The sequence below is a fragment of the Notolepis coatsorum genome, assembly GCF_963971535.1.
Source record: "Notolepis coatsorum genome assembly, chromosome: 1".
In the NCBI taxonomy this organism is placed as follows: domain Eukaryota; kingdom Metazoa; phylum Chordata; class Actinopteri; order Aulopiformes; family Paralepididae; genus Notolepis; species Notolepis coatsorum.
The window spans coordinates 196,244,910-196,263,393 of NC_140165.1; the positions used below are offsets into that span (position 1 = coordinate 196,244,910).

Sequence of the window (18,484 nt, forward strand, 5' to 3'; positions counted from 1 at the left end):
TAATTTTGTTTTTAGCGCCTTTGAGGTGCTTTGGTACCATGAGGTGCAAGCATAATCGTAGTACCCTTGAATGAGTGCTCCTGCCAGAGACTTCAGGGTATTCTTGTTTACCAGAGAGGAGATCCGGTACAAGAATCGAGTTCGTTGGTTGACTTTTTTTATTACACTACTACTACTACTACTACTACTACTACTACTACTACTACTACTACTACTACTACTACTACTACTACTACTACTACTACTACTACTACTACTACTACTACTACTGCTGCTAATACTACTACTACTACTGCTGCTACTGCTACTGCTACTACTACTTCTACTACTACTACTACAGATGGAGCACAGTAGAGTGCCGCCTTTGCCTCTATCGGCAAGATGGTGGCCAGGTACAGTAGTTGCTGGGTATTAACAATACTCAACCAGTAGGGGCGCTCGGGTTACACCAGGTTACACCCACATTGATTTTTCCTTTTCATCTTTCCCGCTAAAGTTTGATTTATCAACAAGAAGAGGACTTGCATTATGTATGCCTCAGTTAGAACATGATTCTAAGTAGTGTTGTTGTGTTTACTGTATGTGAGACTTGTGGGGACTGTGATTGGTCATTGTTAATGTGATTAGGAAAAGTGATGACAGATTGAGGTGAGGTGAATAAACGAGTAGTGAGGTGAAATGTTGTGCCTTAATGTAATCTTATAATTTATACAATATTGTTTGTATATCTTCTATAACCTGTGATTATAGAGGAGCAGCGATTTACTGGGCCATTCTGCTCTTTTTATAATCACAATTCTGATTATGTTTTTCTCCTATCCACTATCACTAATGCTTCGCAAGTTGCCTAGTCTACACCAGCATACGCATAAGCACTGCTGGCTAGAGTTGTGTTGTCAGTGTGTAGACACCCGAAAATGTATGACTATTATTCAAGGTGTCTAACGCTAATCATTTGCATTCCCTGTGTTCACGAGGACGATGTGTAACCGGCTGACCGCTCTTGATCATCCCTACCCCGACATTGACACTTAACTTGCTGCTCTCTTTGAATCTCCCTATCCTAACATTGACGCTTCATAGTGGGACAGGATACAGGTGCCGCCAGGGGCGCTGGTGGTCACGCTGGGCAGGGAGGCACAGGTGAAGAAGTACGGGCTCAGAGTGCGGTGCGAAGGGAGTAGCTTCCTCTTCATCGTTTTCCACAGAGGGAGGAAGACTTACTGGACTGGAGCTCCGGAGATTCAGCACACAAGAGATAAACTCAGTTACACAACGGGTTATTCTAGAAGTACTGTATGCGATAGCTTAGCGTTTGGTTAATGCGGAAGAGACATTGTGAATGCACCCGCGGACGAGTGCATGCCGAAGACCAGGTGGTGGTAGATATTGTCCACCTTGCGTTAGCTGTGTATAGGCGTCATAGCAGGGGGGTTCACCACGACCCACAGCTTAGCTTTGTTTAGGCTAGCACCACAGTTTAGCCCGCGTGTCGGCCCACCTCTTCAGCCCAGCAGAGGACGTCACTACACTGCACGCTCCTCCAGCCCCTCCAAGCCGTTGCCCCAGCAGCTCACCTGCCTAGCATCTACCCCGCCCCACTGCCTGTATCGCGGGATCGCCCGGCGGCCATCTTACCACCCGGACGGTTGGTGGTGAGAGCAGGCCCGCCATTTTGGATAAGTACAGCGGCGCTTCGAGTGCTGAAACATTATCGGTAGACAATTCACTGTGTGGCGCAGGCTCTCTAAGGGCGAAGATAAACGGTGCTTTGAACGAACGCTGGCAGCAGTGTCTAGGGGCGCCCCAACCATTTATTGTTTTGGCGGAAAAGCCGGCTTTAGATAGGACTTTTATTTGCTAATGTGGGCCCACTGTTAATTTCTTTTTGAGTGTAATAATAATGTGTGGTTCTTTATCAAATTCCCATTGAACTCCTTTACTCCTTACCTTGTGCTCACCTACCGCGAAGCGGAACAGTAGATAACCCTTAAAGGGAAGAGGTTCTTACTGTGTCTGTAATACAGAGTGAGAGCACTAGGTGCCCAGTGTGGGAATAGCTTCCCTCCATGTGTATTGTAGAGCGAGAGCACTAGGTGCCCAGTGTGGAAATAACTTTCATAATTGAGCAATTCCTTTGTATCTTGAATCAGACTTCCAGTAAAGGAGACGTAAATGGGAGCACTGTGTGTGTGTCTTTAATGTGCATTTTGTCTAACCCTTTTCTCTCCGGGTAATGCTCATTATTGTTTAACCCTTTCCCCACCCCCTGCCTATAGTTTATTGTGAAAGGTCTACACTCATCATTAAGGGAGAGTACTGCTTTGGGGAGCGAATATATCATCCATTTTACGGCCATCAGGTGTGGGAGGGCTCAGGAAGTATTAGGGGAAGTGTGGGAGTGTGGGGAGCTACTGCTGATCGCCCTGGAGAGCAAGAAGGACCAGAGTACCATCCCTAGGTCAGTGAATCCTAGGCCTCATCCACTCCTGCTGCTCGACATCCACTTCAACATTCCTGGCCTACAGTCGGGGATCCAGCTGGACTCAGCTCTGCTGCATTCTCGCTTCCAGGTGGCCGTGTACAACCACTCCCATAAAGCAGGGATAATCCACCCTGCTACATTTGCACACGCTTTCAAATAAATAAAGTCTTGGCTTTCAGAATATTTAGATTGTATCATCAAATTCAAGGCATGATGACAAGCAGAGAACGGAGCAAGTTCACTGCAGCACCAAGCTGTTTCTCCCCTCCTCCCCTCCCCTTTACTAAACTTGAATCACAAGTTTGTAACACAGCAGGGTCATTACAATAGGCTGAACATGTTAGCGTCGCCCAATAATGTTAACGTCGGGAAACACACACACACACCAACTTTATTCCGGACAACTTTCCGACATCATTACAGCTGATCTGAGAATTATTTTTGTATCCTCGTCCTCTGCTTTAGTTAGCCTAATCAATACAAAAAAGGAATTCATGTGAACAATAAATAGTAAGACTGTTGAACACATTATGAGAGGGGCAGCCCTGATGAGCAATGGATTCGATCAGCGAATACTTTTTAACAGCACCAGTTGACGTTGGCCAACAATCCATGATGAGCTGGTGTGTGGGTGTGGGGCGCACATATAGTAGATATGGGTGTGTGCACATGTATGTGAGCGCCTTTGTTCCATGGATTGATGTGTGCAAGTGACAAAGGGAGAACAGTATAGTGTGTGTATGTGTTTGTGCAAACATTAATTTATGTATTATTTATTTATTATTCATTTGAATAAATGCCTCAAAATGTAATGCAAAGCTTTGGAGGCCTTTTTCTCAAAATCATTATATAATGAGTATCTCGCTTATCATTTGGAGTAGAAACAGACTGTCACACTTTTCAAAGTGACTGAAATAGAGCAAGTCACATATCAAATCAAATCAAATGTATTTGTAAGGCCCGACAACACACGTTAATGTCCCCATGGGCCGTACACCTCTTCTTTAAACAAGTCAAGAAGAAACATCACAATGAGTCAGGAACAAAACAAGAACACCATAAGGTCCACATTTTTTTAAATAAATGCATTATGTAGCTTGGCACCTTTTACGATATAATTATGTTTCTAGTTTATTTTCTAGGTGAAGATAATTAGAAACATATTTGAAGCATTTTTTAGTTTGGTAAATAAATGCTTTTACTTTTTCAAGTGACATGAGATGTTTTTCTCTTTTTGTACATTAAACTAATGATATTCGAACTGTCCAGTTAAATCAATTGGCATTCAATTACATGCTTTTTATGAATATAAGAGAATAATAATCAACTATTACTACTACTACTACTTATACTACTACTACTACTACTACTACTACTACTACTACTACTACTACTACTACTACTACTACTACTACTACTACTACTACTACTACTACTACTACTACTAAACTACTACTGCTACTACTACTAAACTACTACTACTAGGTGCATCCAACATAGGTGTCCGTGTTTATTTCAGGGCTCAAACAGATGGAGCTTGGCCCCATTGACCTTACATTAGGAAGCTACAGGTGTCCAGTATGAAGAACAGCATAGATGGTGCTGAGAAATAACTCTACTGGTGAACAACATCACTGGTCAGTAGGAAACAGGGCTGGGGGTCCTACATTCTGAACTTTATAAACAAAGTAAACCATATCATACAGTACATAAACACACATAAGATACACACAGTACTGACCCAGTATAGTAGCTAGGTACTGCAGGATTCCTGATACGTCCTCTTCTGTACCAGAACTTTCCAGAAAAGGACACTTCTCCACCGCTCGCTTCTCCTCTCTGCTATCCTCTCCACACCTAGAACACACACACACACACACACACACACACACACACACACACACACACACACACACACACACACACACACACACACACACACACACACACACACACACACACACACACACACACACACAGCAGAAAGCAGATGTTGCAGTAATAGACCTCAGACACAGTAAATGTACGTACTGACCCTACCACCACGCTGCCTCAGAGTGCTTTAGAGACGCTTCATAGTTATTAACTCATTCAGTGCCAGCTATTAGTCTTGGCCTTGTAGCTAACGTGCCAGGTTTCCATTACATATTTTCACTGTGCGTCACTATGTTTGGAGAGCTATATCTATATTCTATATTATAGCTATGGGGACAATATGATGGTCATTTGACAGTAACTTTCTTCCGATGCAAAACAGAGATAATTTTTTCATGCATACGTTCGCGCGTTATCCTGTGGTGAATATAAGTATAATTTCAGAGTGATCCGGGATCATTCCTGGGAAGCGTGTAATAGGGCGCAACGTGAATTCTACTATAAGCGTTGGCGTTTCTTGCCTGGACACGCTACTATTTGCAAATCAAATGTATATAATAGGTATTATGTTTCATCATGGATAGTTTTGCTTGCTTTGATGGCAAGTAATGGCATTCATGTTGAACACTACAGAAGCCGATCAGCTGGATGGATATGAAAACATTGTTGGATCAAGCTGAAATTAATGTCAGATAGTCCTTACCTGTGGTCGGTGGTATACCAAAAAGAATATTCCAATTGTCTGAATGTGATATCCAGTATTGGTGTCCATCTGGTCCCGGACATAATTTGGCACAATTTATGGATCGAGTGTGCCAGATGCGTTTCGAAGTGGTCGGATGAAGCGACTTACTCGGCTCCGTCTAAATATAGCGCCCCGAGACATTTGAGTGTAATACAGAGTTAGATATAAAGTTTCAAAGGGTTTCAAAGTTTCAGTTTCATCTGGCAGGATGTGGCCGGTATTGCACTTTGGCGATCTCAAAATCCTTTCCTATGGCAACACCGAGGTCAGTGGATGAATAATGAAATAATGAAAACAACCAAAACCCGAGATATCTCTGGTCTGGCGTCCAACGCATGGCGAGTTAACCCGAGATATCTCGGGTCTGGCAATTAAAGAGTTAAATACATAATTTTAATAATGTATTCATACAGCATGTAGAGGTGAAATCCCAATGAATTGAGACAATGACAATGATTTAATAGGAACTGTAAAAGATAGAGGGTGGAGGGAGGAGGAAGGGGAGGGCTTTCTATGACTATTCTTGTATTTTGTTTTCTTTGTACTGTACAATGACTGTAGGACTGTTTTGTACTTATTCGTTTACTGTCAAGGACTACAGATGGTAATAAGCTTCCTGCTAAATCTGGTGCTCTCATCTTCTTGTTTACCACAAAGCATTAACAGTTTCAGTGCCGTAGGGCGGCTACGTGGCGTAGTGGGCAAGGCGCTCGCCACGAATGACGGAGACGCTGGGCTTGCCTGTTCGAGCCCAGCGCTCCACATTGCTTTCAGTTTAGCTGGTCGTTCATACTAATACACATTGGCCGTATTAGGGGGTGGGAAACTGATGGGTGGGGATCGGGCGTTGTGGACAGCGACTCCTACAGGTCGGTTGGTGCGCCTGCGCAGTAGAATCAGGAAGTGTCGGGGGCAGCGTGAGCCTCCCACGCGTTACTCCTCGCCACTGAGAGATCGAGCTGCGCAGGTGAAAAGATGCGACTGCTGTTACCTCAAGTACCGGAGGGGACTTGTGCTATGTATGACTTAGTCCACATTGCAGCCGGCTTGTGGGAGGCAAGAAACAGCGTTCGTGACAGGGGAGGGTTGAATTGGACGATACGAAATTGGGATGGGAGAAAATATAGAAAATGGGAGAAAAAGTGGATAAAAAAGTCAGTTTCAGTGCCGGCCAGTTAACATTGAAAACCCTGTTGAGTGCCATCATCCACTTCAATGTTAGCGTTAAAAACGCCTAATCTATGTTTTAAATTATGGCTATGTGTCTAATCTGCTTGTCGCTTATCAATGACTTGTTTGCAGTCAACATTGTCGAAACGGATTGTTTTTTAATCGGTTCATATCCTTTTTATAGCATTTCGAAAAGCTATTGTTCTCTCGAAAATTTTCTGAAAATTGCAAGCTTCCCCCATAAACGACATTTATTGGAATATTCTCGAATACACTAGACACGTTGTCATTTGTCGGCCTATTTATGAATCGTTTTCAAATAAACGCTAGATTATCGATAGTATATGTGTACTTATGCACGCTATAGACACGAGCTGAAACATCTATTCTCTCGTTTTCCTCAAGATCACACACACATACACACATAGGGACACGCTGTTATCTCAGTGAATACAGCTCCGATTACCCCAAGACTGGTAACATAGACTCCTTACCTTAGATCAGATGTTCTCCGAAAAGATTATTCCAATTCCTGATCGCCATTCCAAATATAGATCACGCTTATTGATTGATTATTGGCTGCTGTAAATATATATTCCACGCTGCTTTCCGTCTCGCGATCACATCCCTCTTGATCAGACGGCTCGCCAGCATAATGGAGCCAGTTGGCTCCACGTCTACAGATCTACAGATCCCAGGTCAGTCTAATCGACTGACCTGCAGTTACACAGGGATAGACGATAGGGGGCGCTTTTTTCCCATCTGAGCTCCTGGAGGGGCTGCTGTACCAACGGGAGACTCGGTTGATGAAATATGAATTCAGATCGCTAATAAAAAAATAAAACGACATTTGTCGTCGTCTGCACTCACCGGGGGGGCCTGATAAAACGAGATATGTTGCCGCTGGCACTCAATGTGTTAATGCACTGTCCTTTTCATAAACTAAACTAAACCTATGAGGTGATATACAGATATGTTGCTGTTTCAAATTCATCATCTAGCCGTGTATCAATAGCTTCAATCAGGAAACTGAAATATTGGCGCAGTTGGATCAAATTAAGGGATTACAATTATGTATGGGTATCTTTATTGTGAACTTGTAATTTATTTACATGGCAATCAAATTATGTATTTCCACTCTAGGGATCGGCAGAAAAGCGTATGCGTGTCGAGGTGTTTCCATCGCCGCCTGGTGGAGATGGTGCAGCGTTGAATAACATTAGAGCAGCAGTTTTCAAACTACGGGTCGCGACCCAAAGTGGGGTCGCGAGTAGCATTGGCATTGGCAAAAAGAAAAAAACTTTGATCGAGTTTTCCATCCGGCATCTGTGTGTATTTGCCATGTCTCGCCCCTTCATCAACGGAGGCCGACACACAGTATTCCAATACACATCTCACTACATCCTGTGCATGTATAATCGCGGGAGGGGGCCGGGGGTGTGGTCTTTTGTGTGTAACCTGGACTCGCAATGGATAGGTTTGTTGTCAGAAGCGGTGCCAGTTGGTTGCGATGAAATGGGCTCTGCACATAACCAGCTGCTATACCACACTGAAGTGAGGTGGCTATCTCGAGGCAGATTATTAAATCTCCATTTTTAACTCAGAGAAGAAGCGCAGATTTTCCTTGCAGACAAAAACAACCGATTGGCAGAGAAATGTGCTGATAATGAGCTGGATTACGAAACTCCGTTAGTGACACTCCAGGTTAATCAGCAGAGATTTTGGGGTAATTCGTCTTTCGTGTGACGAGCTACTGAAAGTCAAGTGCACTGGACAGGCCCTCGCAAAGTTCTGGATATCAGTCCGGAACGAGTACCCAGTGTTGTGTAATGCTGCGCTGAGAAAGCTTGTCCCCTTCTCATCAACATATACCTCTGTGAGGCCGGATTATCAGAGTAGCAGCAGATCTCCGCCAATGCGCACGTGAGCACATTTTCTTTTCATGTTCTGGCAACATATTTTAGCTAAATATGCCTCGTTTTATAAATGTGTATACAGAAACAATTCCGTTGCTTTTGTTGATAATATGAATTAATTTCATTTTTTTTTTTTTTTTTTTTTTTTTGGTCTTTTTTCCCCCTCCATTTTCCTCCGATGTTCTCCCATCCCAATGTTAGTCGTATGCCAATTCCCAGTCCCTTCCTGGTCGCTGCGCACTTACCCCCCACAGTCAGATCATCTGGGAGAGTGGAGGCTACCACGTGCTTCCTCCGACACACGTCCAGCCAATCACCGCTTCTTTTCACCTGGCAGCGCGGATTCTCATCGAGAGGGCGTAGCGTGTGGGAGGACCACACTATCCCCCTCGAGTCCTATCCGCGCTTAGCAGGCGCCCCGACCGAACTGTAGGAGTCGCTGTTTACAACGACCCGGACCCACCCCGCCAGCTTCTCCCACCCTCTAATACAGCCAATTGTATTAGTGCAGACGGCCAGCCAAGCTGGTGACAACCCCGGAGCTGTGAGCTGGATTCACTCACAGCTCCGGGGCTGGTGACGAACGCAATCTCCGCTCGGCCACCTAACCGCCCCTGTAATTTCATTTTCTAATAAATATGCATGATCAAGTTCAACAACGTGTGCTTTTATTTTGATATTCCTTATTTCCACGTTGAAATTATCCGTTACATTAAGCGTGGGGTCGCAAAAGTATTTCTAAGTCAAATGGGGTCATGGTATAAAAAGGTTTGAGAACCCCTGCATTAGAGCATCTCTGTCCTGACACTCGTCTCTCACGCTCAACTCTTGCACTCGCCATGCGCTTGTCTCCCATGCTCAACTCTCACGCTCAACTCACACGCTCGTCTCACACATATCATGAAAGCACAGGAAAGCGTTGCCTGTGCAGGTCAGAGACTGGCAGCTTGTTGAATAATGTTATGCCTCCATTATCTCCATTAGCAATGTTCAGCCTGGCTGGAGCTAGCCATGGCGAGGTTTGGTATGGTTGGGTTTGTGTCTCCATTAGCTATGTTCAGCCTGGCTGGGGCTATCCATGGCCAGGTTGGATATGGTATGCTTGAGTTTGTGCCTCCTGTGTCTTTCTTGTAAACTCCCCAGTTGCCAGGCAACCTTTGAAAATGCACACCAACAACTGTGGTACACAAGCTAAACCATAATGATACAACAGTCCCAGTCAGCTTTGGCCAGGTTGTGAAAGGTGGCTGTCTCAGTCGGAATCCAGCCAGGTCTGGCCAGGTTGTGAAAGGTGTGTCTCAGCCAGGATCCAGCCAGGTCTGGCCAGGTTGTGAAAGGTGTGTCTTTTTTTTTGGTCATATATTTATTTTTATTCAGCACAAAATCAAAATCAAAACAGTACAGATATGCAGAAATACTTTACATAACTTTCTCAATCAGCATCATGTCTGTACTGTATCATTAAGAAACAGCTATGCTTGGGGAAGGGGAAGGGGCGTGGGGGACACACACAAAAACCAGCAACAGAACAAAATAAATAAATAAACAGGTAACCCAGAATATACTACGTGTCAACCTCTCTTCTCTGGGTGTAGTACAGCAGTAACAAACATTCTCTTATACCAGAGCTTTGGTTGTTTCACCATCACTGCATTGCAAATCCAACCCTTCATCACTGACCTTTCTCAAAAGCATGTAAATGCATGCAGTTAGGATTGCGTCCTTCTTCCCGTGCACATATCCCTACTATTCAGCACAAAATCAAGGCAGTACAGATATGCAGATATACCTTACCACTAGTTCTCAACCAACATCCTGTCTGTACCGTGTCATCAAGAGACAGCTATGCTTGGGGAAGGGGCGCAAAAATAAATAAATACATTAACAGAAATAAAAAATAAAATTATAATAATGTTAAAAATAAAAATAAATAAACAAACAAATAACAGGTAAACCAGAATATACAGAATATATATATATATATATATGTGTAGTTCAAACCATTTTAAAAATAAAATTACAATAAAATGGGGAGTGAGATGAAAATAATAAGATGAAAATAAGTAATACATTGCCTTTATAGCCCTATTCGCTCTATACAAGCCCACTTTCTATCGAACTGTTCACCTTGCAACCTGATGAGATGAGTCATCCTCTCCATGTCCTGAATTTCTTTAACTTTGTTTAGCCATTGGTTCTGTTTCATTAGGGGCTCTGCTTGGCATCACTACTGCACTATCTCGCGTACGTGCACGCGTACTGAATAAACCACAAATGTACCTCTAATACCAGTATTAGTCTGACCACACCCCTCATCAGCTTACCTTCATAAGCAGGTGTGTGGTCACCTGCTCTCCTCCTTCTCGCTTTCACCACAAGGAAGAAGTGCCTCGGTAGATCCCCACACTTGACACCATGATGGAAGAAAGGTTTAGGAGCAGCTTTGGGAAACAAGGATACGTTGACATCATATCTTTATTTTCTCTCTCACTATTTTCGAGAAAATACGGCGATATTGTCTTCGTACTGGAGTGTCTGGAAGATGATGATCATTCTAAAAACCCTCCACCGGTTTTCGTATTGGGAGCACGCCGCTGCATGCTTCTCAACTGCAGTTCCTTGCTGTGTTTGTTGGGGTGAAACCTGTCAGGCCACAGCTGAACTGTCGGACATGCCGCTGTTGTGAGAAGCGGTGCGTTCCAGGTTGGGTGAGTAGTGTTTGCTGGCGGGCTCCACTTGTCTGTTAGTGCTATGGGGGCTACTTGACAAAGTTTATGGAAACCGGCCCCAGACTAGGGTCCTTTGTTCAGCCACCTAGGCGACAGAAGGCCTTGGTCTGGAGACCATTATAGTTTTAACTAGTGGGCCGCGACCATTGACACTGGTGATCCCTGTGTGTTCTGGACGAGTGGATTCTCTCTGTCACCGTGTTAAGGCCCCATCTTTCATATCCAAATGAGAGTATTCCTTCACGAGGGGATATGTGCATGTAATGTGCGATAGCGGCAGATTCATGTTCAAAGTCAGCTACACAGGCCAGTTGGTACTGTGCTGATTCCGTCGGATGTGGTAATGTCACCGTTGTGAAGCGGTGTTGACATCTTGTTTTCTCTTTTCTCTTAAAAAGTGAGGAGAGGTTCAGAACGGCGGCCTGTCTGGGTGAGTGTTATGTCATTGTTTACATGTTCATAGCTTACGGTTAGCCGGTCAGCTGTTAACTGCTGCGTTAGCCTGCTGGATCGCTGCATGGCCTGCTTAAGGCCTACTATTAGCCAGTCAGCTGTTAGCTGCGGGGCTAGCATGTCGTGGTCGCTAGGTAACGTTAGCTTGCTGCTATGGCCATGGCCTGGCGCGGGGTAGCTTAGCTTCTCGCGCGCCGCCGTGAGCTCGCTTCTGATCGCGTGCGTCGTTAGGTCGGCGTCTCGCGAGCAGAAGCAATAGCACCCGAACGGTTGGAGCAGCCGTTAGCTTGATGCTATTCTGTTGAACGTGCTTTGATTTTAACATGTTTTACACTCTTGACCACGACGTCATCCTTGACAGGGGATGTTCGTCGACCCTGCCCTGAGCCTGGACGGGGATTGCGTCAACAAAGAGGACTGTAGCGACTGGTTGGAGCGGCGACGCTGCCCGGATCGAACAACACAGGACGGCTGTGTTCTACGGTGTCTTGTGACTGCACTTCGCTGATCTGCGTTCCGGGTAGGAACGGGGTTGACCAGACCTCATAACACGTCTTCTGGTTTTACTTTGCTAAATGTATTGTGAATAACGGTGTTTTTCCCAAAACGTGTGTTGCTACAATGCATTTAGGATACGTTGCGGGTTATGTGTGAGCTGTTTTTGTCACTGGCAGTTAGCTTCTCCGTGCAAACGGGATGTAATGATCTGGTTGTTGTGTGAGTAACACGGCCGTGTACTCACAACTAAGGTAACTAACCTATGAAGCTATGCTTGGTGACAAGTGAGTAAAAGAATGTTCTTTCTCAGACTGTAATGACAATGAACAGTGTGTTCACACATTAACAGGTTTTCCTGTTTTAACTGGCCGTATTGAGGGTAAAATAGGAGGATTGTGTTGTCCCCCCCGGTTCCCTGGGGACTTTATCACCTCCTATCAGACATGTTGTGCATTAATTGTGTCTTTTGTGTGGTAGGGATACGATGTAACTCTTAGCTTGATTGCTGAGGTTGTGCTAAATCTGCTGGAGAAACTTATTTCCTAAAGGGAAATTGGTTTGGTTGCTGTCATGTGTGCTTAGCAAGGCCTGTGGTCGATACTAATCAAGAATGTTGTATTCTCTCATTGTGAAAAAAACGGCGTTCCTCTGTTGAGTGTTTTTGCCATTTTTTGTAGGTGATGATGGGTTGTGTGTGTCATGTGACCTACAACTGGGTTGTACTGGCCACAGAAGCACATGTGTATGTTGGACCGGGGTTCTTAGAGCCCTCTCTATTCTGTGTTTTTCCTTAGTAAAAATCAGATAGCAGGTTAGCTCATGCGCTGTGTGGAGCTGTGAAACGCTTCATAGAGCTGACTATGACTGTGTCATATTCTCTTTTTGTCGTTACGTCGTATCATGGGTGTGGGGTCGTAAAGGGGTGAACTGGTAACCTTTCCTCTCCCCATTGTTCTGTCGGTCAGGGGTACACCCCCTGTCCTTCAAGGTTCCCGTCACGTGGCGGTTCTGCACGTTACGGGGGGGGGGTGGGGGGGGGGGGAGGGAGTTCCTGGTCCCACGGCCTGGTATATTGGGCGTGTGCACCGCAGGAATTCCCCCGCCATAGAGTACGTCACCGTGCGCGTCTCTGTTGGTAGGACTTCCGTGTGCTGTTCAGGTCCATGTGATGGATCTGTTTTCAGGGGGGGTGGTCAGGGCTCCTCCTCACCAAGCGCCTATTCAGGCCTTCTGTGAGTTCGGACTCCTTCTTCCATGTGAGGAAGCCTCCATCAGAGTACAGAGCCTTCCTCCTCAGATTGTCAAAGTGAGTGGACCCTCTAGAAGGGTCCTTTTCTATTGTATGTATATTCGATTCAATTCGTTTATTGAGTGTGTATGGGTTCAGTGCCTCTTCCCCGGAGGCCCTAAAACCAGTTTTTTACATGGCTCAAGGTGCAATATATTCTTTTCAATCTGTACAGCTCGCGTGGGAAGTCTCTCTGGGGATCCCCGTCTCTTTCCTATGGGAGGGTGGTGGGATGTAAAAATTTGAACATTTTTTACCCCGGCTGTGTAGACTGGGATACATACTGTTGATGCTTCCTTCTTTCTATTCCAGAAGTGTTGGAGTTAGGGAGTGTCACACCCCTCTTGTCGTTCCCCTGGGCGCCTTGGGGATTCAATGACAGGTCTAAATAGCCTGTTCATTGATGGGGGTGTGTCCCGACGCACGTATAGTGCTAGCTCGCTGTAAACAGGCGATTGACTGGCACGCCTTGGTTGCTTGTGGTTGAAACAGCGTTTTTATAAAGCAACTGAGATGGGGGTTTTTCCTCTTCCGACGACCACATCCCATGACCTGGGTGGGTTGTCGACGGATTCTCGTTCATGTCTGGGGGATGATGACGGGATGGATCTGAACATATGTAGTGGGGTTTCACGCCCTTGGGGTGGGCCACCAGGCGCGGTTCGTCCGAACGTCTGGGTGGCGCCTTCTTTTCATGTTAAGATCAACACGCATATCTGCCCTTCTCCTGGAGTAGGCATGTCGGCGTGGTTAGGGCACAGGACTGGTTCTGGTCACGCTGGTCCAGATCAGTTGAACCCGTTGTCCGCCGGGGATGCAGATCTGCTGTTCTGGTACCCTGAGGGACTTGGGCTTTTTTCAGGGGGAAAAATGCCAGGTCGGTCTGGGTGTCACAGGGTTAAGCGCTATGGAGACCCTGGTTGGGTATGTTTTTACTCAGCACTGTCGTCATGGCTTACAGCCATGCCATTCTGTACGCGCTCGATCTCGTCGGATCTCGGCCGCTACACAGGTTGGTCCTGGTTAGTACTTGGTTGGGAGACCGCCGGGGAATACCAGGTACGGTGTGCTTAGGGGCTGGTTCTCCATTATTTTTCGCTCCTCTCTCACGCATGGCGAAGAGGGGCCTGTGGGGGTGGTTTTTTGACCTCCTCTGGTGACCCTGTGCTTCCCGTACCGCCAGGCCCGGTCCGAAGTGATGTTTGCGACCCGTAGGCCTGGGTTAACCCTTTTTGGAAACTGAAACACTTGTACTGCGGTATAGCCGGTGTATACCCGCAGGTGTGTTTTGGAGTTTTTTCTTGAGGGTTTATAGGAACAACCACCGCATTGGGTAACACCGAGGTGGTTGATTCCCTGGTGTGTTGGAGCAGTGTCAACTCCCGGGTTCACCATTTGAGGGTGCCCCTGCACGTTCATGACGTCTGCCAATCGTGTCAGCCTTCTCTGCCTCGACCCCTCTGGGTGGGGGTTTTTAAATGGAGGCTTGGTCATGCAACGCCGCCAGCTTACGCTCCTTCCGCCGGGGCGGCTGTGTTCAGCTGTCCCCTCTGGCGCCTGTCTCGTCCGCAGTCTCCAGGCTAGGGTTAACAGCCTGTTGCCTGGTTTTTCCCCGGTGCGCTGCCTGCTTCCGTTGGTTAACCTTTTTTGTGTGCTTACGGCCATGCTGACTGTCTGTTCTGCAGGGTTAGTGTGCCAGGCGGTGTACTGTTGGGGGGACGGGGCCCGCTCGGTTTACGGCCATACCGACCTGAACACGCCCGATCTCGTCCGATCTCGGAAGCTAAGCAGGTTCTGGCCTGGTTAGTACTTGGGATACCGCCTGGGATTACCAGGTGCAGTAACTGGGGGGCCTTTGTCCGAATACGCTGGCGATGTGGGGGGCGGGGCACTACGTGCCCACCTGGTGGGGTCTTGATGCTGGCATCATGGACTTCTCCGGGCCCCCATTCCAGGGAGTCCAGTCCTTTTGGTGGGTCTGGGTCTTCCTTCGCGCTCCGCTGCTACGGCCTTGCCACGGGGTTGGGTTTGCCCTTGACCCCGTGATTCTGGGGGCAGTAACGAGGTTGTTCCTCCGTTCGTTCCCGGGTGGCATGCGGGTTGTGCGTGTGTGTAGTCGTGGGGTCAAGCCACGGTCTGCTCACCCTGTGCGTTAAGTTGCTTGAGTGCCTCTTCGCACGGTCGGGTCCGTCGCCTTCCCGTGAAGCCTCTAATAGGGGGGATACCCTCCATTAGGGGGGGTCGGGGGGGCTCGGCCCTCCCTGTTCTGATGGTTTTGGGGGGCTGTCAGCGGGGTGTATTTGTCAGCCAGCGGCTCCGCTTGGCCTCCCTTTGTGCAGTAGTGATGCCAAGCAGAGCCCCTAATGAAACAGAACGTTAGGTTATGACTATAACCAAGTTCTGTTAATTAGGGGTGACGCTTGGCATCAGACGGCCGCTGCAGCCCTTGACCTCACCTTGTGGTGAAAGCTTGGGAAGGAGGAGAGCAGGTGACCACACACCTGCTTATGAAGGTAAGCTGATGAGGGGTGTGGTCAGACTAATACTGGTATTAGAGGTACATTTGTGGTTTATTCAGTACGCGTGCACGTACGCGAGATAGTGCAGTAGTGATGCCAAGCGTCACCCCTAATTAACAGAACTTGGTTATAGTCATAACCTAACGTTATGTGTTGGTGGACTGGGTTTTAACCAGTTAATTGTGATCATTTTCTTGGCAGCAGTTAACAGTATTTGAAGAAGATACACACTTTTCCTTTCCTCAATGCCCTCTGGTATGACTCCGAGGATGGCAGTTTTGAAATCTTGTGGAATGTCCATGTCAAATACTTTTTTTACATCCCTGAATACATCATCCCAGAAGTGAAATAGTTTTGGGCATGTCCAGAAAATGTGTGTATTGTTACCTATTTGTTCACCACATCCCCTCCAGCATTCGCTTGTGGGAGTCGTACCTGCTTTAGCAGTCAATAAAGGGGTCTTGAAAAACCTACTAATGACCTTCCATTTATATTCTCTCCGGGAATTAAAATTAGTCACCTTATGTGCTTCAGTACAAACATCGAACCACTCCTCTTGTGAGATCTCCTGTTGGAGCTCAGCCTCCCACTTCAACTTAATGTATAGCGAGTCGTTGGGGTTCATTGATATTAGGTTTTGATATAATTTAGAAAGAATTTTTTGTATTGAAGCATCAATTTGGATATTAGCTATAAAGCGTTCTATAGCAGAAGGGTGTCGAATGTTGTCCCAATCTTCCTGGTTTTCTAAAAAAAATCTTAATTGGAGACATCTGAAAAAGTCAGTACTAGGAAGGCTAAACTCCACTCTGAGTTGTTCAAAAGATTTAAGCTGGCCGGAGTGAATAAGTTGGTGAACAAATTTCAGACCCTTTGTCCTCCATCCACTGAATCCTGCATCCAAAGTTGATGGTGTAAAGTCCCCAATGAAAAACGATTGAGGTCAGGCCCGATGTTGAAGGCAACCTGAACTCTTTCTGGACCTCTCTCCATATTTTTATCGTAAATCTGGACCACACACCTATTGAGTCCTCCCTTATCTTATGTCCAGAGAATAATAAGGCAGTAAGTTGTTTCTGTGTAGAAGTCTTTTTCCATTTTTAACCATCTTGATGACAAATCATCTGTAATCCAGGTGTGCAAGGGTCTAAGTTGAGCAGCCCAAAAATAATATTTGAGGTTAGGGAGGGCCAAACCGCCAGCAGTTTTGGCCAGCTGTAATGTTTTGAAACGCACTCTAGGTAATTTCCCCTGCCATATTAAACGTGAGAGTAATCGATTTAGTAAGTTAAAAGTGGGGTTATCAATTGGGATGGGCAGCATTTGAAACGGATACAGTAGTCTAGGGAGTATATTCATTCTGATTATTTCCACCCTCCCTATCAAGGAAAGAGGCAGAACAGTCCATCTCTCCACGTCCTCTCTGATCATATTGATAAGCCTTGTGTAGTTGGCTTTATACAATTGGTCAAATGTAGGTGTTATGTTAATGCCTAAATATTTAATACCAGTGCTTGGCCATTTAAAAGGGAAGAGGGATCTGGCCTGTTGAGAAATGTTCCCCCCAATAGCCAGTGCCTCTGTTTTGTCTATGTTAATTTTGTATCCAGAGTAATAACCAAATGTTTTAATTTTACTCATAAGGCATGGAATCGACCTCACTGGGTCGGATAGGTAGAGGAGGACATCGTCCGCATAAAATGAAATCTTATGTTCTTCCCCTCCCACGTTCACTCCCCTGATATTCACCTCTTCCCTTATCAATTGGGCCAGCACTTCTATTGAAATATCGTACAGTAGAGGAGAAAGACTGCAACCAGCTGCCTAACTCCCCATTGTAGGCTGAAGGGAGTAGAAATGTTGCCATTCACACGCACAGAGGACTTCAAATCTGAATATAATTATATAATTAATAAATATTGGGCCAAAACCAAATTTTTTGAAAGTTTGAAATAAAAATTCCCATGAAACCCGGTCAAAAGCCTTTTCGGCATCCAGCCCTAAGACCATTGCTTAGTCCTGACCCTTCTGGGAAAACGCCATCACATTCAGGAGCCTTCGTATGTTATTACCAGAATATCTGCCTGTGATGAATCCTGTTTGATCAGGGTGTATAATTTCTTTTATAACTGAGTTCATCCTCCGGGCTAAAATAGTGGTGAGCACCTTTAAATCACAGTTGAGCAAACTTATTGGACGGTAGGACCCACATAGTGTTGCGTCTTTCCCTTCTTTGTGTATTACTGTGATAATAGCATCCCCCCACGTCTCAGGGAGTGTTTTTGTCTGGAATGAGTGGTCGTATGCCTTCAGTAACAAGGGGGCTAAAATGTCCACAAATGTCTTATAGAAATTGTTAGAAAAACCATCCGGACCTGGACTTTTATTATTTTTGAGATTTCTAATTACTTCTCTGATTTCAAAATCTGTAATAGGTGCTTCCATTTCGTCTCTTGCCGATTCTGACAGATTTGGGAGATTAATATTTTGCAAAAAGGTTTTTATCTCATTCACTTCATTACAGGTACCGGTGTTCTTATAAAGCATTTTATAAAACTCTGCGAAGGCTGAGGATATTTCCTCTGGTTTTGCTAGGTACGAGGTGTTCCCTTCTTTGGTTGACTTAATTTTGGCTTGTTGTTTCCTTATGCGGTATGCCAGCAGGCGGCTAGCTCTGTCCCCACTTTCATAAGATGTCTGCTTCATAAACCTTAAATCACGCTCTACCTTTTCAGATGTTAGTTTATTGAGTGCTTGACGCGCCTCTTTAAGTTCCTTCAGTACCTCCGGGAGCTGCTGCATTTTG

General features: G+C 45.8%; 1 protein-coding gene across 1 annotated transcript in view; it reads right to left on the reverse strand.

Moving 5' to 3' along the window:
- gucy1a2 (guanylate cyclase 1, soluble, alpha 2) overlaps positions 1 to 18,484 on the reverse strand; it is a gene marked incomplete at both ends in the record, with an annotated part of 345,259 nt that overhangs the window by 269,848 nt on the left and 56,927 nt on the right. Inside the window, 1 exon segment of the mRNA XM_084335849.1 lies at positions 4,227 to 4,342. Within this exon segment, the coding sequence (XP_084191975.1) occupies positions 4,227 to 4,342 (116 nt within the window).